The 25,167-nt window shown below is 38.6% G+C and overlaps 1 protein-coding gene across 4 annotated transcripts in view; it reads left to right on the top strand.

Moving 5' to 3' along the window:
- PARD3B (par-3 family cell polarity regulator beta) overlaps positions 1 to 25,167 on the top strand; it is a 1,103,389-nt gene that overhangs the window by 602,352 nt on the left and 475,870 nt on the right. For 3 of the 4 annotated variants that reach the window (XM_011949895.1, XM_011949896.1, XM_011949892.1), the window contains exon 11: positions 21,520 to 21,705. The exons of the other annotated variant lie outside the window; for it this stretch is intronic. In XM_011949895.1, the coding sequence (XP_011805285.1) occupies positions 21,520 to 21,705 (186 nt within the window). The remainder of the gene's footprint in view (positions 1 to 21,519; positions 21,706 to 25,167) is intronic. 4 annotated transcript variants of the gene reach the window in all.

The raw sequence follows: 25,167 nt of genomic DNA, 5'->3' as shown, positions 1-25,167 counted from the left end.
ATTACAAACGAGTTCAATTATGTTTCCTGGCCACTTATTGAGTTATATGGAGGACTTTTATCACCTAGTCTTTCTGTAATTAATTCTTTGCATTTCTTAGAGGTTTAGCACCACCCCCCCACACCAAAAAAAAAAGATTGTTTAACAGCTTGAAATGTTGTTTCAATTTTCTTGTATTTCCTCTTTCTCCCCTTTACCTTCCTCCTTTTCTTTCCATTCTTGCTTCTGACCTCCCTTCATATTTCTCAACTATACAGAGCGTATTTACCATGCCAGGTAGTGGTGGACATAATAGTATATTACATTAAGTTACATTAAATACCATTGAAGATGGTGGTGATGGCAGTAGAATGGAGAAAGGGGTATCAGCTTTGAGAACAGCAAAGCTGCCTATGCTATGCATTTGTCCCATAAATATTGGAGCCTATGGTTCCTGACTTATGGAAACGCCTGCCTTAGCACCCTACAGGTAAGTTACAGACTTTCCACATGACTTGAAAGGGCTGGCTTTCTCCCTTCTCTCCTTCCCAGCAGCTATATATTTCATCTTTAGACCCTTGACTCCCACTGGAGGAGAAAAACAAGCAGAAACAAATGAACAAAAAAGCAAACAAACAAAAAACAGCACAACAGAAAAACAGCGAGCCAAAACATCTTAACCTTGATTTACTTTCACTCTGTCTCTCCAAAGTCAAATGTTTCTCTTCTATGATAATCAAAGAAAGGTTGATATTCAGAAGAATTGCCATCTTCCACCTCTATTTCCCTTTTTTCTGGGTCCACATTGGAGATGACAGGAATCAATTGTTCAACAAATATTTACTGAATACCTACGTTCCCAGTTTAGCTGATCAAATATTTATTGAATGTTTATTTTTGCTAGATGCTATTCCATGCAGTGGGTATTCTAAAATGTACTAAAACATGATTCTTTAACTCCAGGAGTGCATAGATCATGCTAAGTGGTATTAGAGAAACAATATAAGAATATAGCGTGGTACCTGTCAGTAGGGAAAGCTAATGAAAGAAAAATAGTTACACGAGTTTAAGGAAGAGGTTAAGGGGCTAATAAGGACATAAAAGTTATAAAGAGGAAGAAATTAAAGTTCTTTAAAGTCAAAAGGCTTTAAAAGTCAAAGGACTTTAAAATCATGAAGGATTTCATTTATGAAGTGGGACTCTGGTCAGGCCCTAGATAGATTCAAAGAAGCAAGAAGAGAAAAAACTTCCAGAAATGTGGACAAAGAATGAGTAACAAACATCTTTCCAAAGGCAGGAAAGAAAACTGAGGAAAAGGAAGGAAAGGAACAGAAAAGAACATTTTTGTTAGAGTGACAATATTGTTGGCCACTTATGCTATCTTTTAAAGTCGGTAACCAGACCATATATTTTTTAAAAACCCATCAAATGTGAATTTAAAATCAAATTAATGCCCTCCTTTATAAGTTCTATGTTTTAGTTATATCTCTTGCTGTTTAACCAACTACCCACCACTTTAAGGGTTAAAATTATGTTTTATTATTTCTCACAGTTCTGTGGGTTGTGTGACTTCTTCCCCTGCCAGTTTCGTTTAGGCTTATGCGTGGAGCTGCATTGAACCAGAGAGTCTGCTGGGCGGGAAGGTCCAGGATGGCCTTCCTTACACGTGTCTGTCAGTTGGTACTCCAATAGTTGTTGGGTGGGACACCATGGTCCTCCTTCATGTGCCCTCCCACCCTCCAAAAGGCTAGTTCAGTGTCCTTACGTGGCATTTTCCAAGACAACAAAAGCAGAAGATGTAGGGTTCATAAGTCTTAACTTTGGAAGTTGCATTGTCACTTCTGCTTCATCCTTTTGGTCAAAACAAGGTCAAGTCACAAGGCCAGGCAAGATCCCAGGGATGGAGGAATATATTCCCTGTCTGGATGGAAAGAGCACCACATCACATTTCAAGGAGATATAATTCATGGAGTCCGATGTTGTTACAGTCTCCCACGTTAGATTAGGGAAGTAGGAGTGTGCACTGTTCTATAGCCGAATAAGCAGTGGTCAGGGATGGAAGATTCAAGTTATTGGCCCAGGACTGTCAGTAGATGGTTGAGTTTCAAATGGTCATTTAATTTCCTGAGTTTTATTTCCATTCATGAATTTCTTATTGGGAAATTCTTTTCCCAATAATTCTTATTCTTGTTTTCCCATAAATTCTTATTTTTTATGCAAATACAATGTTGGAGATACAGAGTGAGTGAGGCATGCTCCTTTCCACTACATTGCTGTTTAGCAGCATTTTTACCTAAAACGTTGTGGCTCTTGACATATACATGCATTTCTCTCTCATGCTGGACACGTGTCTCCCTAGATAAAGAATAGTGTTTTCCCCTCCCTCTCTTCTCCCACCTCACATAGAGAATTACTCTCTTAGACACCTACAATCTGAATTGGGGTTGAAGAATAGAAGTTTGGTTGTATAGATTAATAAACTAAATTTTAGTATTTAAATGCTAAGATTATCAAAAAAGATAATTTGACAATAAAGAGGGAGAAGAATTTTCTTATCTGTAAAAGGAGGAAATTGAACTGAACTGTCTTTTAAGATTCTTTCCTATTCCAAAATACCCTCTAAGTTTCTGTGCATCAAATCTTGGCATGACACTCAATACAGACAGTGCCCAAATTATGAAAGATCTGTATATATGAATGGGAATGGGCTGCATGAATTTTCTTCTGAGTGTTTGTTCCATAGTTCAGAATGCCTGGGGAACATTTGACCTAGAGAGTACCTTATCTTAAGTAGATGTAGACCTAACAGATTGCCAACAGATATCTTTCTCATGGCTACCTCTTCGACCCCTGCCATGGCAACGCTTGTTGCCATAGTAGTAGGCACAGATGGAGCCCTTCCTCCAATCCTCTACTGATGCCACCACTGCTGTGGGTAGCATAAGGGACTTCACTGCCATATCCAGCTCAGAGGGAAGTGTGATCCTTCATTCCTGAATTGAAGGTTTCGGTGTATTCTCCCATAGAACGTGGTTAAATATGACCCATCCAATAGAATGCAAATTATTACTTACTGGTACGTTTTGGAGATACCATGGAGTAAACAAGCACTCTTGGCTAAGAGAGAAATGTAGCCAAATTTATTAGTATATTTTTAAGAAAAACAAAGGTTCAACCTGCAGGCACCAAGTTTACAGACAAACTTATGGCATCAGCCTGTTTTCTAACTAGAAATTACCTTTTCTGTACCCACACCCACAGTCATTGTCTATTTAAAGCTTGTTTCCATTACTCATTAAAATGAATGAATTACAAACATTATTCATTAAGGTTTTGGCCACCTTTAATAAAAAAAAAAAAAAAACCTCTGGGTTCTGGATTCTTCTATTAGAAAAATATGACTGTGTCAACACTAGCAACTTGTTGAAAACTGGGCTTGTATTTCAATGTAATTATTAATGCAATCACCTCAATTCCTCTTGGGTATTAGGTTGTAAATAAATTATATAAATAAATATTAATATTTAATATAAAAATTAACTTGATAATTTTATGTACTATGTAGGCATGCAAGGAAACTAAAGATGAAGGCTGCTACATTTGTTCATGTTTGGGATATACATAACAGAGACTTATTCTCTATCATAAAGACATAGAAGTGTACTTGACAGAGCTTTGTCTTCAGCTGTATAACTGAGTATGATCGTAAAAAAATGTAATTTTTTTCATGGTGGTTAAGTTAATAACATGTCAGTATTATTTGTGCCCTTCTAAAATAGAAACCGTATCATGTGTGTCCTTGCTGGAAAGAAAGTAAAGGCAAAAAGCTGCAAACAAGCTGGTGGCTTACTTATTAAGAAGCCAAGCTTTTGCTGTCAGATAGCAGTTCAGAGGTTCCTCTTTAACCTGTAGGGTTTCTTGCAGAAAAGAATACTGATCGCATGTGAATGTCTTACTTCCTTCACAAACCTTTGAAAATATTTCCCAAAGATTGCGTTGCCTCTGCTCTCAGCTCAATAGCTCTCAAGGGAGTTGGCATCTCTTATCAGAAGCACACAGCCAGGCCAGGGGCAGCCAGCACATTGAGAGGCCAGGGCAGAGTAATGGCCAAGGCCACTGGGCAGGTAGTGAAAGGCCTCTCACTGTGTTAAACAAATGCAGTTTCCTTCCTGGCTTCCGCAGGAGCTAATTTTGTTTTTCACTTCTCTTCTGGTATAAGAACAATAAGGATGTATAAGGCCATTCTGCCTGTGAGGAGATGTGCATTAGATTATCATAAATCCACAGATAAAAAGCACAGTGGTCAATGAGAACAGGCATTCTTGGATGAAATAAAAGGTTTAATTGAAAGTATGGTCCCAGGGGAGACAGATGATTGAGCGTGGTATTGAGTAGACATTAATTACCATAGTCCAGAGAGTGGAAAAAAAAATAAAAGGAAGACCGTTTCTTTTTTTTTTTTTTTTTTTTTTTAAGTTTCCAAATCTGTTTCTCTTTAAGAGAATATGGGAGATCATCCTAATAGGATGTTAGGGAAAAAAATGAGTCTTGCTTATACACAGTATTCTTAGAATACTATTAATGTTTCTCAAGAAGTTGCAGTTTTTTCTAGCAGATATTTTTATTTGAAGTTAGAGATCTAGACAAAGTACATTGTGTACCGTTATGCTGAATAATGGTTTTAAAAGATATGCATATCGAATTATAACATATTAGTAAATGATTTGTACCTATTCATAAATCTATAATTTTTCATTCTGTGGTTATATCTCTCAGTATTTTTTGGTAGGTTGAGATTTTCTTCTACAATTTAGAAGAAAACAATTAAGTTGAAAAGGCATCTGAACATACAGTCTTCATTAAAGATTAGGCCACTAGTTTTGTGTTGCTAAAATATGGCTCCCTTTATAAATCGTACATATTTATTTAGCTAGTGCCCGACTTTTGATGTGGCTAAAATTATGGGAAGAACTCTACATCCACCGGGATAAAGGATGGCATCAAGAACCACCTTAACAAGAAAGTAATTGGTCAGGTGTTTCTTTTAACAGTCATTAGCATAGTTGAATTACGAGTTTGGTTCTTCTTTCCGGTGAAATAGAGTATAAAAGTATTTTGAATTATCTGTACCTAATGTGCAACGGTTTTGAAAGGACAAAAACTGGGAGATACTGAATATATTAAGAGTACGTTAGTTTGTGCTTGCTTACAAACTGCTTCCCAACTCCATTATTTAAGGAAAAAAAAAAAAAACACCACCAACTGTCAAAGCAACTTTTAGTTGGCTTTTCAGTTTTATTTAGAACAAATGAATTTGCTCACTGAGTGAATTTAAACTTTTCAATCAATTGTTTAGGTGTTGATGTAGACATAGTCTTAGTTTTAAATGTGAAAAATTGCTTTTTTTGGGTTAATTTGAACAGGGTAGTTGCCAAATAGCACCAGCTGTCATAATAAAGTAGAAGTGAATGACAGATTTACTCCACCCCATATCAAAACTGAGAAGCGGATATGGTGATCAAATGAGCCAAAGTAAATGTAAGATCTTAGAAACATTTGCAAGCTATTTTATTGCATAGCTCAGCCCTTCATGGGCATCAAAGTGCAAACAGATTATGATTATGCTCAGCACTATTATGGCAATGGAAAAAGGGGAATCACTTTGTTGCTGTAGATATGCCAAATATATTATCTAGTATTCCAAAAATACCATTTGATGATGGTGATGGTGGTTATAGTGAATCTTGTTTTCACCAAAGACACTACCAATCTATCAAATGGTATTATAAAGTATTGAAACTAGAAGCTTAATTACTTTCTGAACTGTTTTCTAATTTTAATGAAAACATGGTGCATACTGAGCGACAATGGAAGAAATAACTGCAGGAGCACTTGTTGACAATGTTCTTTAAAAAATATATACCATACACTTGTTCTTAGGCATGGCATTGGGATAAGGGATAGTGGCATAAACATAAAAATGGAGTGGTCTCTGTTGCCCTTAATTAAAGTCCTTAAAGATGTATATAATAATAAATAACCATGATACAATGTGATTAGTGCTATACTTTTATTACGTATAGTGTTTTGAAGACCTAGATGAGAGCCACAAACAGCAGGTGACAACTAAGATGGGATTTGATAGGTAAGAGTTTGCTGGTGGGTGGCAAAGCATGGAAAAGGGAGAACATGAGTTTTAGGTGGAGAGAATCCCATTTAAATAGTTAAAGAAGGTATATGTAACATTTGATTAATTCCAGTTTCCTTTAATAAACATGATAAAAAGTTTAGGTGAGAGGTGTTGAAAACTATGATTTTGGTAGATAAGATGCAAGACATAGTAGTCACTTTTGGGAGGGAATTTAAATGCCATTATTTCAAAGAGGTATTGTGGGAGAGTAGTGTCAACGAAAAGTGTATGAAGTCATCGCATAACAAATACTTATTAGGTGATACTTTCTGCTGGATGCTAAACAGGATTCAAAATTGGATTAAACTTAATTTCTGCCCTTGATGAGATCACAGTTGTATGGCAGAGTTAAGATAGACAGGCTGCCAGGCACAGTGGCTCACACCTGTAATCCCAACTTTGGGAGGCCGAGGTGGGTGGATCAAGAGTTCAGGAGTTCCAGACCAGCGTGGTCAACATGGTGAAATCATGTTTCTCTACTAAAAATACAAAAATTAGTCAGGCATGGTGGTGCATGCCTGTCATCCCACCTACTCGGGAAGCTGAGGCAGGAGAATCGTTTGAACCTGCAGGGGTTGCAGTGAGCCGAGATTGCACCATTGCACTCCAGCCTGGGTGCCAGGGTGAGACTTGGTCTCTAAATAAATAAATAAATAAATAAGATAGACAGCTGGCAAATAATTGTAAGAAAGTGATGAGAATCATCAGAATGGGAAAACACAGGTGAAATGGGAGCTCCGAGAAGGGCAGATTGTTTCTGTGCTGATAAGGTCAGGGAAGAGTTAAAAGAAGAGGCAGCTTATATGTTGAGACATATAAGCGTATTTTGAAATACTGTGCAAAGAATTCTTAATTCCATTACCCCTTCATTGTGAAATTTCTTTTGAGTTGAAAATAATGTCAGCACTTGATATATACACACATGAAATGTGTTTTTTTCCTTATGTATGATTTCATTAAGTATCATAAAAATTGTGGGTCTGCACCATCAGGGAAATGATTGACTAAAAAGATTCATCCACTTGTGGTGCTTAGATGAGTCTTTCTTTTTCATGCATCACCAAGTAAAAATGGGGCTGTGATGGATTAATTTGAAAAAATTAATTCCTTAGGCATGAACTGAACTGAGATAGTCCTTCTTTAGTCTTTGAAGCATACTTAACTTTGTTGGAAAATTAAGATCCATTAGTTCAGGGAAGAAAGAAGTCCTGCTCAACCTACATCTAGCAAAATATTGATTGGAAGTGTGCTGAACTTTTAAACTTCTTGTAATTACACACTGATTTTACAGGAATTAAGGCCATAGAAATTGCTCCCTTACCCCTGTCCTGCTTTTCTATACATACAACAGCATGGGAGAGGAACACTTGGAAGATGAATACTGAGGAAGAATAATGTGAAATAAAAGACAATATTCAGTAGCCTGAGCCAGTATTTTAGGGCTCTGGAGCTACCTGAACAATCCCCTTCAAGAACCTGGCATGAGCAGTGCAGGGATATGCAGGAAGAATTTTCCTGAATCTAGGCTATGTATTTCCTTACTTTGGGAAAATCTCACAAACCAAGAAGCTATTCTGAGGTTCAGAGCATAGAAGCAATATGTGTCAAATAGAAAATGTGATCCCTAAGAGAAGGGAAAGATGTGATTCAGAGAAATATAAATTCTATATTCTATCGTTAACCCTTGATAGGTCCCATGTGTTCCACCCTCCTCCCCCTAAAAATGGCATCCAGTTGGTGGATGGGATTATTATCTTATTCTTTACTTTCAAATTGCAGCATTATATAGCCATACTTTTGGCATAGCCCCATGGTACTTGGAGAGTACTTTCCAACCACAGGCTGTGGACTTAGCCATGTGAATTCATTTGGCCAATAAGATGTTAGCAGATATCATGTGAGCAAATGCTTGAAAGGTTATTTTGTTTTTGCTTCCTTTTATCATGTGATAAATATACTTCAGGCATCTGGTGGTCCAAGGAAGATGGGAGATATGTGGAGCAGACACATACCTAATTCATAGCTTGGAGGCAAGCCTGCATGCGCCTAGTGTAGATCAACCAAACCTCAGCCAACCTGTAGATATGCGAGCCAAGTATAAATGCTTTATTGTGCATATCATAATTTGGGGATGATTTGTTATGCAGCATTTTTGTGACAATAGCTGACTGATACATTCCTTCACTTTTCCCTATGAATTAATTCTGAGTAAATTTGCCCTCTCCCTTCAGTTTGTTTGTAGTATGATGATAGGAAGATACATTCACATTTTAATTTTAATGGATTTTTCATCCTCTATACGACCTAAATGACTTATTTATAGTCAGCTGTATGTGACAATTTTAACAGAGTAATTGATTTAATTATTAAGATAAAAGGGCAAATTATATGTTTTTATCTACAAGTGACACGTTGTATATATGGTAAGAACTTTTTCATTGAAAGAGTGAACATGTACTGTGAATTTTAAGTGTTTGTTACCCACTGAGATTTCTCAATCTCTATTTGGAATTTAGAATTATTTATCATTAACAGCATACTAAAGGGGATTGGTATCCAGCAGGAATCACATTAGATGCAATTCAAACATCAGAGAAAAGGATGTGGTAAAAATGGCTATGCTTTTATCATTTGATTTTCTTAGAAGCTTTAACCAACGAACAGAAACTCCCCCCTCATGCCCCTACAAAAATACTGCCTCTTTTTGAGGCTGTGGTAGTACTGTTACTACATTAAAGCATAATTTAATAAATGTTACTCCCTGAGCCTTAGAGTGAAATACATTTACTGAGTCCTCTAAGGAAAACGAAGATGATTGAGATGTAATCCCTGCCTTTAAAATCCTTGAGTTGGGAAGAAAGCTATATTATCTTTATTAAGAGAATTATTGTACCCTAAATAATGGCATATGTACCTAAACTGGAGGTGGCTGTGTAGAACACTCTTAAATTTCTACTCTACTGGTTTAAGATTTTATTTTATAACTATTGCACTTCCTAAGATCTCAATGAAAATAACCAGTAACTCACTATCTTTCTGTACAGAAACTTCCCAATCCAGCCCCCCCACTGCCCCCGCAAAAGAAAGAGAAAGAAATTTCTCGTATGGAAATGAAACATCATTTATCCATTTATGGAATAAAGACTCAGTTCTACAAATTTCAGAATGTACCTGCTGCTCTGCATCTTTTAAAAGCCAGCATGAGACCATACTCCACTTCTGTGATACTCTGTTTTTAATACTAATTGTGAAATATGCCATTTACACAAAAGGGTGATGTAAAAATAATGAAACTGGAAGGTTTAATCATGTAGCTATGTGGCATGTCTCAGACCTTGTTGGTGACCTACAAGGTATCTCTGTCCTCTTCTCCTTTCCCTCTAGCTGATCCTCCCCCATGTTTTCTAAGGCACCATTCCTTTAAGTGTATGGTAGGGAAAATTTCTACGGCATGCTCCATGTAAAGCTGTTTTCCTGGCCAGGGAATTTAGGAAGGCCTGCATACTCTGTCTCTCTCTCAGAGACTCTGAATATGTTTTAACTTTAAAAATAGCCTCCAAGAAATCTAAAAAAAAAAATTAAAAAAAAACCTTTTCCCCAGATTTTTTCATCATAGACACCCGCATTCTCTCCCCATATGCGATGGCTGAGAGCCTGTATATTAGACATTGGATTGATCCAAGTCTTAGAGGGAGCCAGTTTGGTTGACATAGTTGGTTTCTGAAGCCAGCCCTAAATGGGCACAGCCTTGGGCCAGACCTCCTGGGGAAGCACCAGCAGTCTGTGGATTGACTGTCCACAGCAGAGGGCACCTGCACATCAGTTGGTGCCACCCTTGCTTCCTGGGTGAAAGTCTGGTCTGTGGATAGAGCAGGCACCGTAGCCCATGCGCTCACTTTAGTGAGATGCTCTGTACTGTCATTTATGTTTCACTCTTGTCCTTGATATTGTGCTATCTTTTAAAGATGTTAAATGCAGGTAGCCTGGCATCAAAGAATTTGTGATAGCAAAGATATTGGAAGTATTTTCCTAAGGGCCCAGCTTCCCAAATGGGCTACTTCTCAGGATCAGGCCCATTATGCTCCCTTTTAAGGTAATTAAATTGTTACATCATATTGTTTGTTCTTGAATCTTATGTTCATATAAAAGGACACATTCTTTTGTTTTGTTTTGTTTTGTTTTGTTTTGTTTTTGAGATGTGGTCTCACTCTGTTGCCCAGGCTGGAATGCATGGAGCGATTTCAGCTCACTGTATCCTTCATCTCCTGGGTTCAAGCGATTCTCCTGCCTCAGCTTCCTGAGTAGCTGGGATTATAGGCATGCGCCACTACCTGGCTAATTTTTTGTATTTTTAGTAGGGACGGGGTTTTGCCATGTTGGCCAAGCTGGTCTCAAACTCCTGACCTCAAGTGTTCTGCCCACCTTGGCCTCCGAAAGTCCTGGGATTACAGGCATGGGCCACCGTGCCTGGCCATAGTCATGTATTTTAATCACTAAATTATTGCATGTAAAATATAGTACTTAAGACACATCTAATCAGGTTTCTCTAATCTACTTTTAACAGAAAGAAATAAAAACAAAACAAAAAGTTCTATTATTCCTCAATATCAACAAAGCAAGTTCTTGTTGTGTAATTTCATGTTGTCTAAATTATAAAATTTCTGTTTGTTGTTTTTCATGACATAAAATATTGTATTTACTTCTTTAATCTTTATCTGGAAAGGAAAAAAATTGTGTCACTAAACCATTGAATTTTCTGATCTTTCAAGGTTATATACTATATTTAGGGGGAGAGGGTTACTACAGGAATCTTAATTCTGACTTGTTTTACTTTTGTTAGTTTTAATCTCTGACTCAATATTATATTAAGGTACAATATTACATTAAGGTACTGACTAAATGTTACATTGAATAGGCAATATGCAATGGCCATTTTCTGATATTTATTTTCTAGTATTAGATTAATCCTTTACTTAAAGAAAATTGGTTTTTGGTAAGTTGAGTTGGAGATCAGCTCTTGCTTTTAGTAGTTTCCTCCATCTACCCCCTTTCGTGGGGATGGGTTTTTGAAAACATGAAAAATGTCTCAATTATAAATAACGTCTAGAATTTTCTCACTCATATCTGTCGTCGAAAATTATTTCAAATGAATAGATACAGATTTCGGGAAGTCACATAAGGGCATATATTTCAGATATTGACATTATTGAACTAACTATGACCTACATCTTAAAAGTTTTCTTTTACCGAAAGTAAATACCAGAACTGGTTACACTGAGCTCTGTGAAACTCTTCTCTTACTTATTGCAACGTTAACTTACATTTTTCCTTTCTTTATGAGTGACATAATATTGAATTTTGAGTTAACTCTCAACAAATTAGGGTACATTTCAGATGTGTGTGGGTTTTCTAATATATATCAGAGATCATAGGGCTATCCAGACAATACAGACATATATAGTCTGTATTTTTTTTTATCTATAGACAATATAGAGTATATATAATATTGTCTGTATTCTAATGTATTTTGCTCTCTAGACTATATAGTCTATATTGTCTCTCTATCCATGTAGTCTTTTGTCTGTCTACAGTCTATCATCTATATTGTCTGTCTATATAGTCTGCATTGTCTAGAGGGTGAAATACTTTAACAGATCATCTACCTACTTGTAAATCACCAAGATTACATCAGCAGTAGTAAGGGAAATGTCTTTTACTATTTAGTATAATACAAATGATCCTCCTTAGATCACCTTTTACTTTGGCATGTACCTCGTCATCTCTCATCTTTTTCTTTTCTTTACCCTCAGAAAAGTACAATTGAAAATAAAATGCCTCCCTGCTGTTGGAATGAGCCTCTGATCCCTACTCTAGGATAATATCCACTTTCTGAATTTTATATAATCCAATTGGCCAAAAACCTTTCATGCTTATAATAGCTACCCAGTGCTTCTTCAGAAGATTAAATAATTTCACAAAATTAAGTGTCTTGCGGGTGTCTTACCCTTTCATTGTTGTGAAAATTTATTTAGCTGTAACAAAAGTTTCATCACCTTAAATTTCTTAGAATTTACTTAGGCAAAATTAACAATGGATAAGCTTCCTATAAAATATCCTGGCAGAATTGCCAGGTATGGCTTTTGCTTTATATATTTTAAAAGTTACTCTTTAAAAAAAAAAAAAAAAAAAAAAACCTCTTTTGTTTGAGTTTTGGTAATTGACAAAATGATTGCATGTGAAACATAACTCTTGCATAAAGTAAGCTGCTCACAACACAGACTAATTACCCATTTGGGAGGCAAGGCAAAGACATCCAGAGCTTGCTCGTGCTGAGCCAAGAGCACAGCATTTAATGAAATGAGGGCCATAAAAGGTTCAGCATGGATGCTTTCAGGTCTGAGCTGGGCTTCTGGGAAATTGAACATTGGCCCTATGGACTGGTGGATTCCCCTGGGCTTTGAAAGGCTGGATTATTACCACTTGCATGTGTGAATCAGGCACTGCTTTGCAATACAAGACATTTGTGATTTCAGAGATGGCCTCTTTTGGAACACTCTTAAGCTAATAGTATGGCTGTCTCCCCAGTCATCCATCTTACTTCCTCTCTTTCTTCCTCTCATGCCAAGTAACTACTTTTGATATTTGTTTTCTAAAAAATGGTTAGTGTATCTAGCCAGGCCTGACCAGGTAGACTCTTCAGTTTCCTCTTTCTAATTCTTAAACCCATGTTGGCCAGGCTGGTCTCAAACTCCTGACCTGAAGTCATCTGCCCGCCTCGGCTTCTGAAAGCGCTGGGATTACAGGCATGAGCCACCATGCCTTGCCCCATCCTGGATTCCTATATGAGTAAAAGGAAACATTTTATATATGTACCAATACATTTGTTTTCTACCACCTGTCCTACTCTGTTCATCCCACAGAGATCATACTTCCTCTGGAAAATTAGCTGCCATTTAACTAGAAATATAACAATTACATGATTCTTCAGTAGTTCATTCTAACCAACTAAGTGTTCAGTCATGAATCTGTGGATCTAACACTTTTTCATCTTAATCGTGCTGAAGTATCTCTTGTTTCCTCCACTCAGAGACATCTGACATCCCTCTCAGTAAAAACTGCTGAGACTTGGAAACATATGAACAGGCAGCAATGCAGCCTGTTGCTAAAACACCTCCTGGGGCCTGGTTGCTTTGATTTGCCAATTGTTGATTCAGGGCAGTAGTTTTTAATTGGAGGTGATTTTGACCACAGGTGACATTTGGCAATGTTTGAAGGCATTTTAGTTGTCACAGCTTAGGGAAGGGGGTACTCCTAACATCTGGTGGGTTGTAGCCAAGGACTTGGTCAAATATCATGCAATGCATTGGACAGACACCCACAACAAAAAATTAGCAGCCTTCAAATATCAGTTGTGGCGAGGTCGAAAAAGCCTAAGCTGAGGGTTCTGTGTGACCAGCCCTGGGCAGGTGCTGGGCATTAGGCCTACACCTATGCAGGGAGGGCATTAGGCCTACACCTATATAGGGGAGGCATTAGAGCATCCATTCTGGGCCTGGCTCTGGGAATCTCAAGGATGTTGTATCTAGAGACCGGGCCTCTAGTGGCAAAGAATAACAAGTAATGAAAAGATTTTAAACATAAATGAAATTCACAAGATTTCCCTTACTATGCCAGCCAGCCTTTGTGTGTGTGTGCGTGTGTGTTTGTGTGAGTGTGTGTGTGTGCATGCACTTGATATCTGCGAGTGGAAAGAGCTGTTGCCTGAAGATGGAAACCAGGAGAATCCGAGGTCTTAGATGTGCCACTGCTTGGGGATTCATCATATCACTAAGGTCTGGCATTTAGGGCACTTGATAGTACATTATACCCATTTCCATTTTGCTACAAAATGCTATCTGGCAAGATTTGAGTTTAATTTTCAGAGTTACTGGTTGAACCAGGATTCTTGGAGAGAGGCATTCAGCATATTGATTTTTTTTAATGTTAGATAAAGGGACATTTATTTCTAACAGAGGAAACGGCTGTGTTAACTAACCGTAATGGCTTCCTTTACCATTTGGGAAGTTTGCTATTATTAGAGGGCACTAATTATGGCTTAAGCCTGATACAGCATAAGAAAGATATAAAACGTAACTGTACTTGTGTGGAGAATGTAAATGGCATAATGTCTTGCTGTCATTTTAGAAATCTGTCCTGGAATTTCTTGAGGGTAGGTTAAATCATGGGATAGACAAAAGTTGAGACACAAGGATACAGTATAGTATGGCAGTGAAGAGTCTGACAGTTTAACTCACAGAGTAGAATGGTGGTTACAAGCACAGAGGAGGGGAAGAGTGGAGAAATGTTGGTCAAAAGACACAATCTCAGGAGGAGTAAGTTCAAGAGGTGTATCCTACTACATAATGGCAATAGTTAATAACTTTGTAGTTTATACTTGAAAATCTCTAGGAGAGTAGAATTTAAGTGTTCTCAACACACACACAGAAATTCTTAAGTATATAAGGTAATGCATATGTTAATTAGCTCAATTTAGCTATTCCACAATGTATACATAGTTTAAAACACCATACTGTATTCCATAAACATATATCATTTTGATATGTCATGATTTCTGTTCTTTTACGTTTTCTGAGAGGTGCTTTACTTCCAACTATGTGGTCAATTTTAGAATAAGTGCAATGTGGTGCTGAGAAGAATGTATATTCTGTTGATTTGTGGTGGAGAGTTCTATAGATGACTATTAGGTCCATTTGGTGGAGAGCTGAGTTCAAGTCCTGGATATCCTTGTTAACTTTCTGTCTCATTGATCTGTCTAATGTTGACAGTGGGGTGTTAAAGTCTCCCATTATTATTGTGTGGGAGTCTAAGTCTCTTTGTAAGTCTCTAAGGACTTGCTTTATGAATCTGGGTACTCCTGTATTGCATGCATATATATTTAGGGTAGTTAGCTCTTCTTGTGGAACTGATCCCTTTACCATTATGTAATGGCCTTCTTTGTCTCTTTTGATCTTTGTTCATCTAAAGTCTGTTTTATCAGAGACTAAGATTGCAACCCCTGCTTTTTTGCTTTGTTTTGTTTTCTATTTGCTTGGTAGATCTTTCTCCATCCCTTTATTTTGAGCCCATGTGTGTCTCTGCATGTGAGATGGGTCTCCTGAATACAGCACACTGATGGATCTTGACTCTTGATCCAACTTACCAGTCTGTGTCTTTTAATTGGAGAATTTAGCCCATTTACATTTAAGGTTAATATTGTTATGTGTGAATATGATCCTGTCATTATGATGTTAGCTGGTTATTTTGCCCATTAGTTGATGCAGTTTCTTCCTAGCATTGATGATTTTTACAATTTGGCGTGTTTTTGCAGTGGCTGATACCAATTGTTCCTTTCTATGTTTAGTGCTTCCCTCAGGAACTCTTGTAAGGCAGGCCTGGTGGTGACAGTCTCTCAGAATTTGCGTATCTGTAAAGGATTTTATTTCTCCTTGACTTATGAAGCTTAGTTTGGCTGGATATGAAATTCTGGGTTGAAAATTCTTTTCTTTAAGAATGTTGCCTCCACTCTCTTCTGGCTTATAGAGTTTCTGCCGAGAGATCTGCTGTTAGTCTGATGGGGTTCCCTTTGTGGGTAACCCGACCTTTCTCTCTGGCTGCCCTTAACATTTTTTCCTTCATTTGAACCTCGGTGAATCTGACAATTTTGTGTCTTGGAGTTGCTCTTCTTGAGGACTATCTTTGTGGCATTCTCTGTATTTCCTGAATTTGAATGTTGGCCTGCCTTGCTAAGTTGGGGAAGTTCTCCTGGATAATATCCCGAAGAGTGTTTTCCAACTTGATTCCATGCTCCCTGTCACTTTTAGGTACACCGATCAAATGTAGATTTGGTCTTTTCACATAGTCCCATATTTCTTGGAGGCTTTCTTCATTTCTTTTTCCTCTTTTTTCTCTGAACTTCTCACTTCATTTCATTCATTTGATCTTCAGTCACTGATACCCTTTTTTCCACTTGATCGATGCGGCTACTGAAGCTTGTGCATGTGTCACGTAGCTCTCGTGCTATGGTTTTCAGCTCCATCAGATCATTTAGGGTCTTCTCTACACTGTTTATTGTAGTTAGCTATTCATCTAATCTTTTTTCAGGTTTTTAGCTTCTTTGTAATGGATTCGAACATCCTCCTTTAGCTTGGAGAAGTTTGTTATTACCGATCTTCTGAAACCTACAACTGTCAACTTGTCAAAGTCATTCACCGTCCAGCTTTGTTCCATTGCTGGCGAGGAGCTGCATTCCTTTGGAGGAGAAGAAGCGCTCTGGTTTTTAGAATTTTCAGCTTTTCTGTCCTGGTTTCTCCCCATCTTTGTGGTTTTATCTACCTTTGGTCTTTGATGATGGTGACCTACAGATGGGGTTTTGGTGTGGATGTCCTTTTTGCTGATGTTGCTGCTATTCCTTTCTGTTTGTTGGTTCTCCTTCTAACAGTCAGGACCCTCAGCTGCAGGTCTCTTGGAGTTTGCTGGAGGTCCACTCCAGACCTGTTTGCCTGGGTATCACCAGCAGAGGCTGCAGAATAGCAAATACTGCAGAACAGCAAATGGTGCTACCTGATCTTCCTCTGGAAGCTTCATCTTAGAGGGGCGCCCAGCTGTATGAGGTATCATTCAGCCCCAACTGGGAGGTGTCTCCCAGTTAGGCTACTCAGGGGTCAGGACCCACTAGAGAAGACAGTCTGTCCGTTTTTAGATCTCAAACTCCGTACTGGAGAACCACTGCTCTCTTCAAAGCTCAGTTGGAAATGCAGAAATCACCCGTCTTCTGTGTCGCTCATGCTGGGAGCTGTAGACTGAAGCTGTTCCTATGTGGCCATCTTGGAACAAAATGGAGGAACATTCCATGCTCATGGATAGGAAAGATCAATATCATGAAAATGGTCATACTGCCCAAGGTAAATTATAGATTCAATGCCATCCCCATCAAGCTACCAATGAGTTTCTTCACAGAATTGGAAAAAACTACTTTAAAATTCATATGGAACCAAAAAAGAGCCTGCATTGCCATGACAATACTAAGCCAAAAGAACAAAGCTGGAAGCATCACGCTACCTGACTTCAAACTATACTACGAGGCTACAGTAACCAAAACAGCATAGTACTGATGCCAAAACAGAGATATAGACCAATGAAACAGAACAGAGCCCTCAGAAATAATACCACACATCTACAACCATCTGATCTTTGACAAACCTGACAAAAACAAGAAATGGGGAAAGGATTCCTTAGTTAATAAATAGTGCTGGGAAAACTGGCTAGCCATATGTAGAAAGCTGAAACTGGATGCCTTCCTTACACCTTATACAAAAATTAATTCAAGATGGATTAAATACTTAAATGTTAGACCTAAAACGATAAAAACCCTAGAAGAAAACCTAGGCAATACCATTCAGGACATAGGCATGGGCAAGGACTTCATGACTAAAACACCAAAAGCAATGGCAACAAAAGCCAAAATTGACAAATGGGATCTAGTTAAACTGAAGAGCTTCTGCACAGCAAAAGAAACTACCATTAGAGTGAACAGGCAACCTACAGAATGGGAGAAAATTTTTACAATCTACCCATCTGAGTAAGGGCTAATATCCAGAATCTACAAAGAATGTAAACAAGTTTGCAACAAAAACATCAAACAACCCCATCAAAAAGTGGGCGAAAGATATGAACAGACACTTCTCCAAAGAAGACATTTATGCAGCCAACAGACACATGAAAAAATACTCATTATCACTGGCCATCAGAGAAATGCAAATCAAAACCACAGTGAGATACCATCTCACACCAGTTAGAATGGCGATCATTAAAACGTCAGGAAACAACAGGTGCTGGAGAGGATGTGGAGAAATAGGAACACTTTCACACTGTTGGTGGGACTGTAAAGTAGTTCAACCATTGTGGAAGACAGTGTGGTGATTCTTCAAGGATCTAGAACTAGAAATACCATTTGACCCAGCCATCCCATTACTGGGTATATACCCAAAGGATTATAAATCATGCTGCTATAAAGACACATGCACACGTATGTTTATTGCGGCACTGTTCACAACAGCAAAGACTTGGAACTAACCCAAATGTCCATCAATGACAGACTGGATTAAGAAAATGTGACACATGTACACCATGGAATACTATGCAGCCATAAAAAAGGATGAGTTCATGTCCTTTGTAGGGACATGGATGAAGCTGGAAACCATTATTCTGAGCAAACTATCACAAGGACAGAAAACCAAACACTGTTCTCACTCATAGGTGGGAATTGAACAGTGAGAACACCTGGACTCAGGATGGGGAACTTCACACACTGGGGCTTGTTGTGGGGTTGGGGGACAGGGGAGGGAGAGCATTAGGAGAAATACCTAATGTAAATGATGAGTTAATGGGTGCGGCACACCAACATGGCACATGTATACGTATGTAACAAACCTGCACGTTGTGCACTTGTATGCTAGAACTTAAAGTATAAAAAAAAAATCATTAAAAAGAAAACAAGGTTAAGTTATTCTTATTTCAGAATGTGAGCTCACTCACCCACACAGATGCTAGTTCTTGAATTTTGTTTGTACTAACTGAAAAACAACTTATTTTGTTGGTTGACACATTTACCCCACTGGGGCCTGAATTCAGCTCCCTTTTAGGAGGGACAGTTTCAGTATATGCCATGAGGTGTCTGTAATTTACATCCATGCTCTCTGTAAATAGGGGGCTGCGCCTCTGTAGCTGAGTCCTTTCCAAGACTCCTTTAAGAAATTTTAACAGGCTTTCGCAGAGCTGTGCACGCTCCAAAATATACATTGACATGATAAACCACAATGGATTTAAGTGTTTAAAGTCAGAAATACACTTTTAAAAATAAGTACTTCAGTTGGCTGGTGGAGCAGTTATACCTGGATGCTGAATTGAATTTGTTTAAAATAAACCACAGAGTAAACTTTAAAACAAAATGATTTGTCAATTAAAATATACATTTATAAAGAAAAATAAAACACCTTCCACGTCATAGTTTATAGAAGATGTGTCACCTTATAATTGCATACTTTTGTCAAAAATGGATATTGTATAATGTCAAACATGAAAATATAGCAGACCACTCAGAACTATTCACTAGAGAAAAAGATAAAAAAAAAAAAAAAGAGAGTCTAACACAGGAACCACGCTGTGCCTGAAAGCTTCCACATTCCAAGTCTTCTGGACTGAAAGCATGGTGTTTATCTGCTGTGCACCTCAGTTTTCTCATCTGTGAAATGGACATAACAATAAACCTCACAGGTTTGTTGTGAAGCATAAGTGTATTAATATGTGTAAAGTACTCAGAAATGAAGTAGTCAATCATTGTTAGCCTCCAGTGTATTGTTTCTGTTGTATTTTTGAATCACAGATGTCACAGACTTAAAAAAATTTTTTGAAAGAAAAGATAACCATAATGCGACCTGATTTCTATTTTGCTTCTACCACTTTAATAATGAGTGATAAGTGTTAGTGCAAACAGTGGTTGTCAGTCTTATGGAGAATTAAATCTAATTGCCAAAAGAGGAATGATTTAATCATAAAATGAAGTGATTTGAAGGAATTACTGAAGCAAAGCTAGTTCTTGTCTCTTTGTCTCTGATAGACAAAAGCCAGAGAACCTTTCTAGTTTTTCTCTTGAAGTGGTGTTCACAAACTTACAGTAGGATGGTTTTTCCTTAATTTGCACTTTAATTCAGTGGAACTTTATTAGACTGAAATTAAGCAAATCCCAGAGAGGCCTGGAAACATAAATGATTATGAAATGTTATGGATTTTAAATTGGGCATTTTGAAAAACAAAGATGAAGGCTAATAGTTTACATTTAGTACTAAACTCTAGCATTCCAATGGAAAAAAAGACAGCTAGTTTGAATCAAATAATGGGATTTGTTTTTTAGGTAACAATATAATGAGTTAGTTAAAAGAGCTCACTTGTAATAAATTTATTAAGCCATAAAGTTTCATTTCTTTGAACAACCTATTGTCAAAATCTTCACAGATAACTTCACTTATAAGAAAATTAAATAAAGAACTATTTCTTTAAAAGTTAGATGTGGATTTTCTCTGTCTGGGTAGGGGTTGAAAATGCCACATCAGTTGATCTGGCTGTGATCCGACCTCTTAATCCTGTTTTAATTGTGGGTTCTTTGCTACTTCTGATTTTATAGTTGTATGTGACTGACATTCAGACATTCATAGTAATTTTTTAAATATGTAATTTTACATAAGAGTCCCTTCAGTGTGACCTTAAGATGAGAGTCTCTAGACATAATTATAGAGAGGAAGGAACTACCAACCTAGAATGAGTTGATCATTTCCAGGGGTATCTCATTGTCAAAATTTTCAGTTGAACACTGTGGCCGTTTCACACTTCTACAAGCTCGAGAGGAATGCAGAAGGGAGGCCCACAAAGATCCTATGTGGGCAGCACTTGTCTGTTCCTACTGCTGCATGTTTGAAAAACTAGGGACCAAATATGATTAACCTTGTACTTCTCCCTGGCGAACTGAACCCTAAATATGCCTTTTGCCACCATACTCTGTGTTCCTTGAGACCACTATGCTTGTGGCTAGATGTCATTTGTCAAATATGACATGAATATTTGTTGTACATAATCATTTTTAAGTTTAAAAATGTAATGCTAGTGAGTTATACTACCCAAAGAAGCAGGCTGAAAGCATGAGTTTTGACAAAGTGAAATTTCATTTGATGATATCCATTATAAATCATTTTTCTCTAACTTTAAAATAAGGTATCATTTCTTCAGTACTCTGCGTCTTATTAACAAACTTTACCAATAGTGTTGTTTCCATAGTAAATGGTATGTTTTAAATTATATCTGCCAAATATTTTCCTGGAATTTTAAGACGTTTCTACACTAAGCTCTGTTTCTTCATCTGTAAGGTGAAGATGTTGAGACTCCATTATCTCTAAGATACCTTCTGATACCCAGGATACCCTAAGTCTAATGTCCAGCCTTGTTTATTATGGAGAATATCTTGCTAAATTTCCAAAGGCTTGCGAGTTGTTTCAGATTGCATCACTCTGACTTGCCAAACGATCCTCTCTATTAACAATTACCAAATATTATTCCCTGAGACCTCTTCCCCTGCTCCATGGATGTGACTGTGGCTCCTTGTGGAGAACGAACACCAGCCTTTGCCTGCCAGGAGCTGATTACAGCTGTTAGAGGTCCAGTCATCCTGTCCTGCTGATTGCATCTGTGTCTGGTCATCTGAGAGAGTGAAATATTAATCTGCTTTCTTCTCTTCACTCTTTTCATGTGTATTCCCCTAACAGAAAGGAGAACCTGACTGCTGTGCACTCTCCCTGGAGACAAGTGAGCAGCTCACCTTTGAGATCCCCCTGAATGATTCAGGTTCTGCTGGCCTTGGGGTGAGCTTGAAAGGGAACAAATCCAGAGAAACTGGAACAGACTTGGGGATTTTTATCAAATCCATCATTCATGGAGGCGCTGCTTTTAAGGTGGGTAGGAATGACATTTGTACATCCATTGAGAAGGCACTTGGAGATGTGACTGTTGTACTTAGAGACTGAATGGAGAAAGCGTCTGAAGACTTGAGGCCACTGAGAGACTTTCCCGCCAGTTACAGAAAATATATGTGTGAACAGATCTGGGGAATAACTGGCTGCTGATTTTGTACCTTAACTGGTTATTTTTACTTTTTAGAGTTACCTCTAAAAACCCATCATGATTCACATTCTTTTTTGCATACTTTTTATTACTCCATTAGGATTCCGCTGAATTTGTATACTGACAGAGTTGAGCCTAAAAGTACACAATCAGAAAAACAAAACTAAAAACAAGTAAACATAAAGGCAGCAAATAAGACAATTGTGCTTGCAAGAATGAAAGGTCAGGGGAGCCTGAGAGTGATTGTAGTATAAATTAAAGGCCATTTATCACATTTTATACGCTTGAAGAAAACCATGGTGCCAAAAATGCATATTTCCTTTTGAATACTTAGAGAAGCTTATAGGTTTCCAGAAAAAGAAGGAAGATCATGCTTCAGGCCTTTCACCTTGAGGTGAGTAATGTGTTAATAGCTATTAACATAGTGTACTGGTTAGCTAGATGGCCTGTGTTCAAGTCCAACTCAGTCCTTGCTAGCTATATGGAAATGTAGGCAAGGGTCTTGACCAGCTGTCTCCCATTTCCTCAACGGTAGAATGGTGATAATAAATAATACCTACTTTGTAGACTTCTAGGATTAAATAAGTCAATACCACACAATGTGATGAAAACGGTAACGTGATGATGGAGGAAGGATACAGGTTTGCACCTCTAGCCACCAACATTATTATCTCATACCGTGCAAGGAGACTTCTTGAGTTTGAATTCTGCCTTACCTACTCTCTCCCTGTGAATGGAGGCAAACTGCTCGGCCTCAACAGCCTCAGTTTCCTCATTGGTGAAATTAGCGGTGCCTGGCTCCTCGTGCCACCGTTAAGACTAAAAGAGACAATGTGTGTCCAGGGCTTAGCACAGTGCCTGTCACCGGCTGCTGATAAATGTTAGCCATCTGAAAATAATCTTGATATGAATAACGTCTGCCGTCTCCCACAGCAAAGCCAAGAAGGCCCCGTTACACTATACATAGAACACCCCTGCACCTAGAATTCTGGCTTCGTTGAAGAAACTATCTTCTTACACTTACCCTTCCACTTTTGTTTCAGACTAGATACGGAGATAATGCCTTTTTCACTGGGAAATAAATGCACTTTGGATAGACACCTCTTCGGTTTACTCCTTCGTTTAGTTAGCTTTTGTCACATAATAAATAATCATAATTTTTCAGTAATATACCTCAATAAGCCTTTATTTTTCTCATAGCTCTGTACAGGGGAGCTGGGGTTTCGGGAGGATTCTGATTCAGACTGGTGTCTCTTGATTGCGCTGAAACTCTGCAGATCTGAGTGTGCTCCACTGCTTTCTCCTGTTCCTTGGATCAGCAGGCTAGCTGGGGCATGTCCCTCTTGTGCCTCAAGGTGTCAGAGGGCCAGTGGCAGTAGGTGAATCCGCGGGCTCCAAACTGGCACACTGTCACCCCACACACAGGCCACTAGTCAAAGGAAGTCGTATGGCTGAGTTATGGCAAAGATGTGGATACAGAGAAGGGTAAAGAATTGAGTCCCATCACTCAATCTATAAAACTGGCTCCGAGGGGAGGTTCCAATATGGCAGAATAGGAACAGCTCCAGTCTACAGCTCCCAGCATGAGCAATGCAGAAGATGAGTGATTTCTGCATTTCCTACTGGGGTGCTGGGTTCCTCTCACTGGGGCTTGTCAGGCAGTGGGTGCAGCCCATGGACTGCAAGCCAAAGCAGGGCAGGATCACCTCACCTGGGAAGCACAAGGGATCGGTGAATTCCCTTTTCTAGCCAAGGGAAGCCATGACAGATGGTACCTGGAAAATCGGGACACTCCCACCCTAACACTGCCCTTTTCCAGCGGTCTTTGTAAATGGCACACCAGGAGATTATATCCTGCACCTGGCTTAGAGGGTCCCACACCCACGGAGCCTCGCTCACTGCTAACACAGCAGTCTGAGATCGAACTGCAAGGTGGCAGCGAGGCTGGGGGAGGGGTGTCCGCCATTGCTGAGGCTTAAGTAGGTAAATAGAGCAGCCCAGAAGCTTGAACTGGGTGGAGCCCACCACAGCTCAAGGAGGTCTGCCTGCATCTGTAGACTCCACATGTGAGGGCAGGGCATAGCTGAACAAAAGGCAGCAGAAACTTCTGCAGACTTAAACGTCCCTGTCTGACAGCTTTGAAGAGAGTAGTGGTTCTCCTAGCATGGAGTTTGAGATCTGAGGATGGACAGATTGCCTCCTCTAGTGTCACATATGGGACTATGTGAAAAGATGAAATCTACGTTTGATTGGTGTACCTAAAAGTGACAGGGAGCATGGAATCAAGTTGAAAAAACACTCTTCGGGATATTATCCAGGAGAACTTCGCCAACCTAGCAAGGCAGGCCAACATTCAAATTCAGGGAATACAGAGAGCACCACAAAGATACTCCTTGAGAACAGCAACTCCAAGACACATAATTGTCAGGTTCTCCAAGATTGAAATGAGGGAAAAAGTGTTAAGGGCAGCCAGACAGAAAGGTCGGGTTACTCAGAAAGGGAAGCCCATCAGACTAATAGCAGATCTCTCGGCAGAAACTGTAAAAGCCAGAGGAGAGTTGGGGCCAATATTCAACTTTCTTAAAGAGAAGAATTTTCAACCCAGAATTTCATATCCAGCCAAACTAAGCTTCATAAGTGAAGGAGAAATAATATCCTTTACAGACAAGCAAATGCTGAGAGATTCTGTCACCACCAGGCCTGCCTTACAAGAGCTCCTGAAGGAAGCACTAAACATGGAAAGGAACAACCAGTACCAGCCACTGCAAAAACATGCCAAATTGTAAAAATCATTGATGCTAGGAAGAAACTGCATAAACTAACGAGCAAAATAACCAGCTAACATCATAATGACTGGAACAAATTCGTAACAATATGTCATAACATAACAATATTAACCTTAAATGTAAATGGGCTAAATTCTCCAGTTAAAAGACACAGACTGGCAAATTGGATAAAGAATAAAAGCCAATCAGTGTGCTGTATTCAGGAGACCCATCTCATGTGCAGAGACACACATAGGCTCAAAATAAAGGGATGGAGGAAGATCTACCAAGCAAATAGAAAACAAAACAAAACAAAAGCAGGGGTTGCAATTCTAGTCTCTGATAAGACAGACTTTAAACCAACAAAGGTCAAAAGAGACAAGGTTGTTACATAATGGTAAAGGAATCAATTCAACAAGAAGAGCTAACTATCCTAAATGTGTATGCACCCAATACAGGAGCACCCAGATTCATAAAGCAAGTCCTTAGAGACTTACAAAGAGACTTAGACTCCCACACAATAATAAT

Source organism: Colobus angolensis, unplaced genomic scaffold, assembly GCF_000951035.1.
Source record: "Colobus angolensis palliatus isolate OR3802 unplaced genomic scaffold, Cang.pa_1.0 Scaffold30, whole genome shotgun sequence".
Lineage (NCBI taxonomy): Eukaryota > Metazoa > Chordata > Mammalia > Primates > Cercopithecidae > Colobus > Colobus angolensis.
This window is presented reverse-complemented; position numbering and strand designations above follow the sequence as displayed.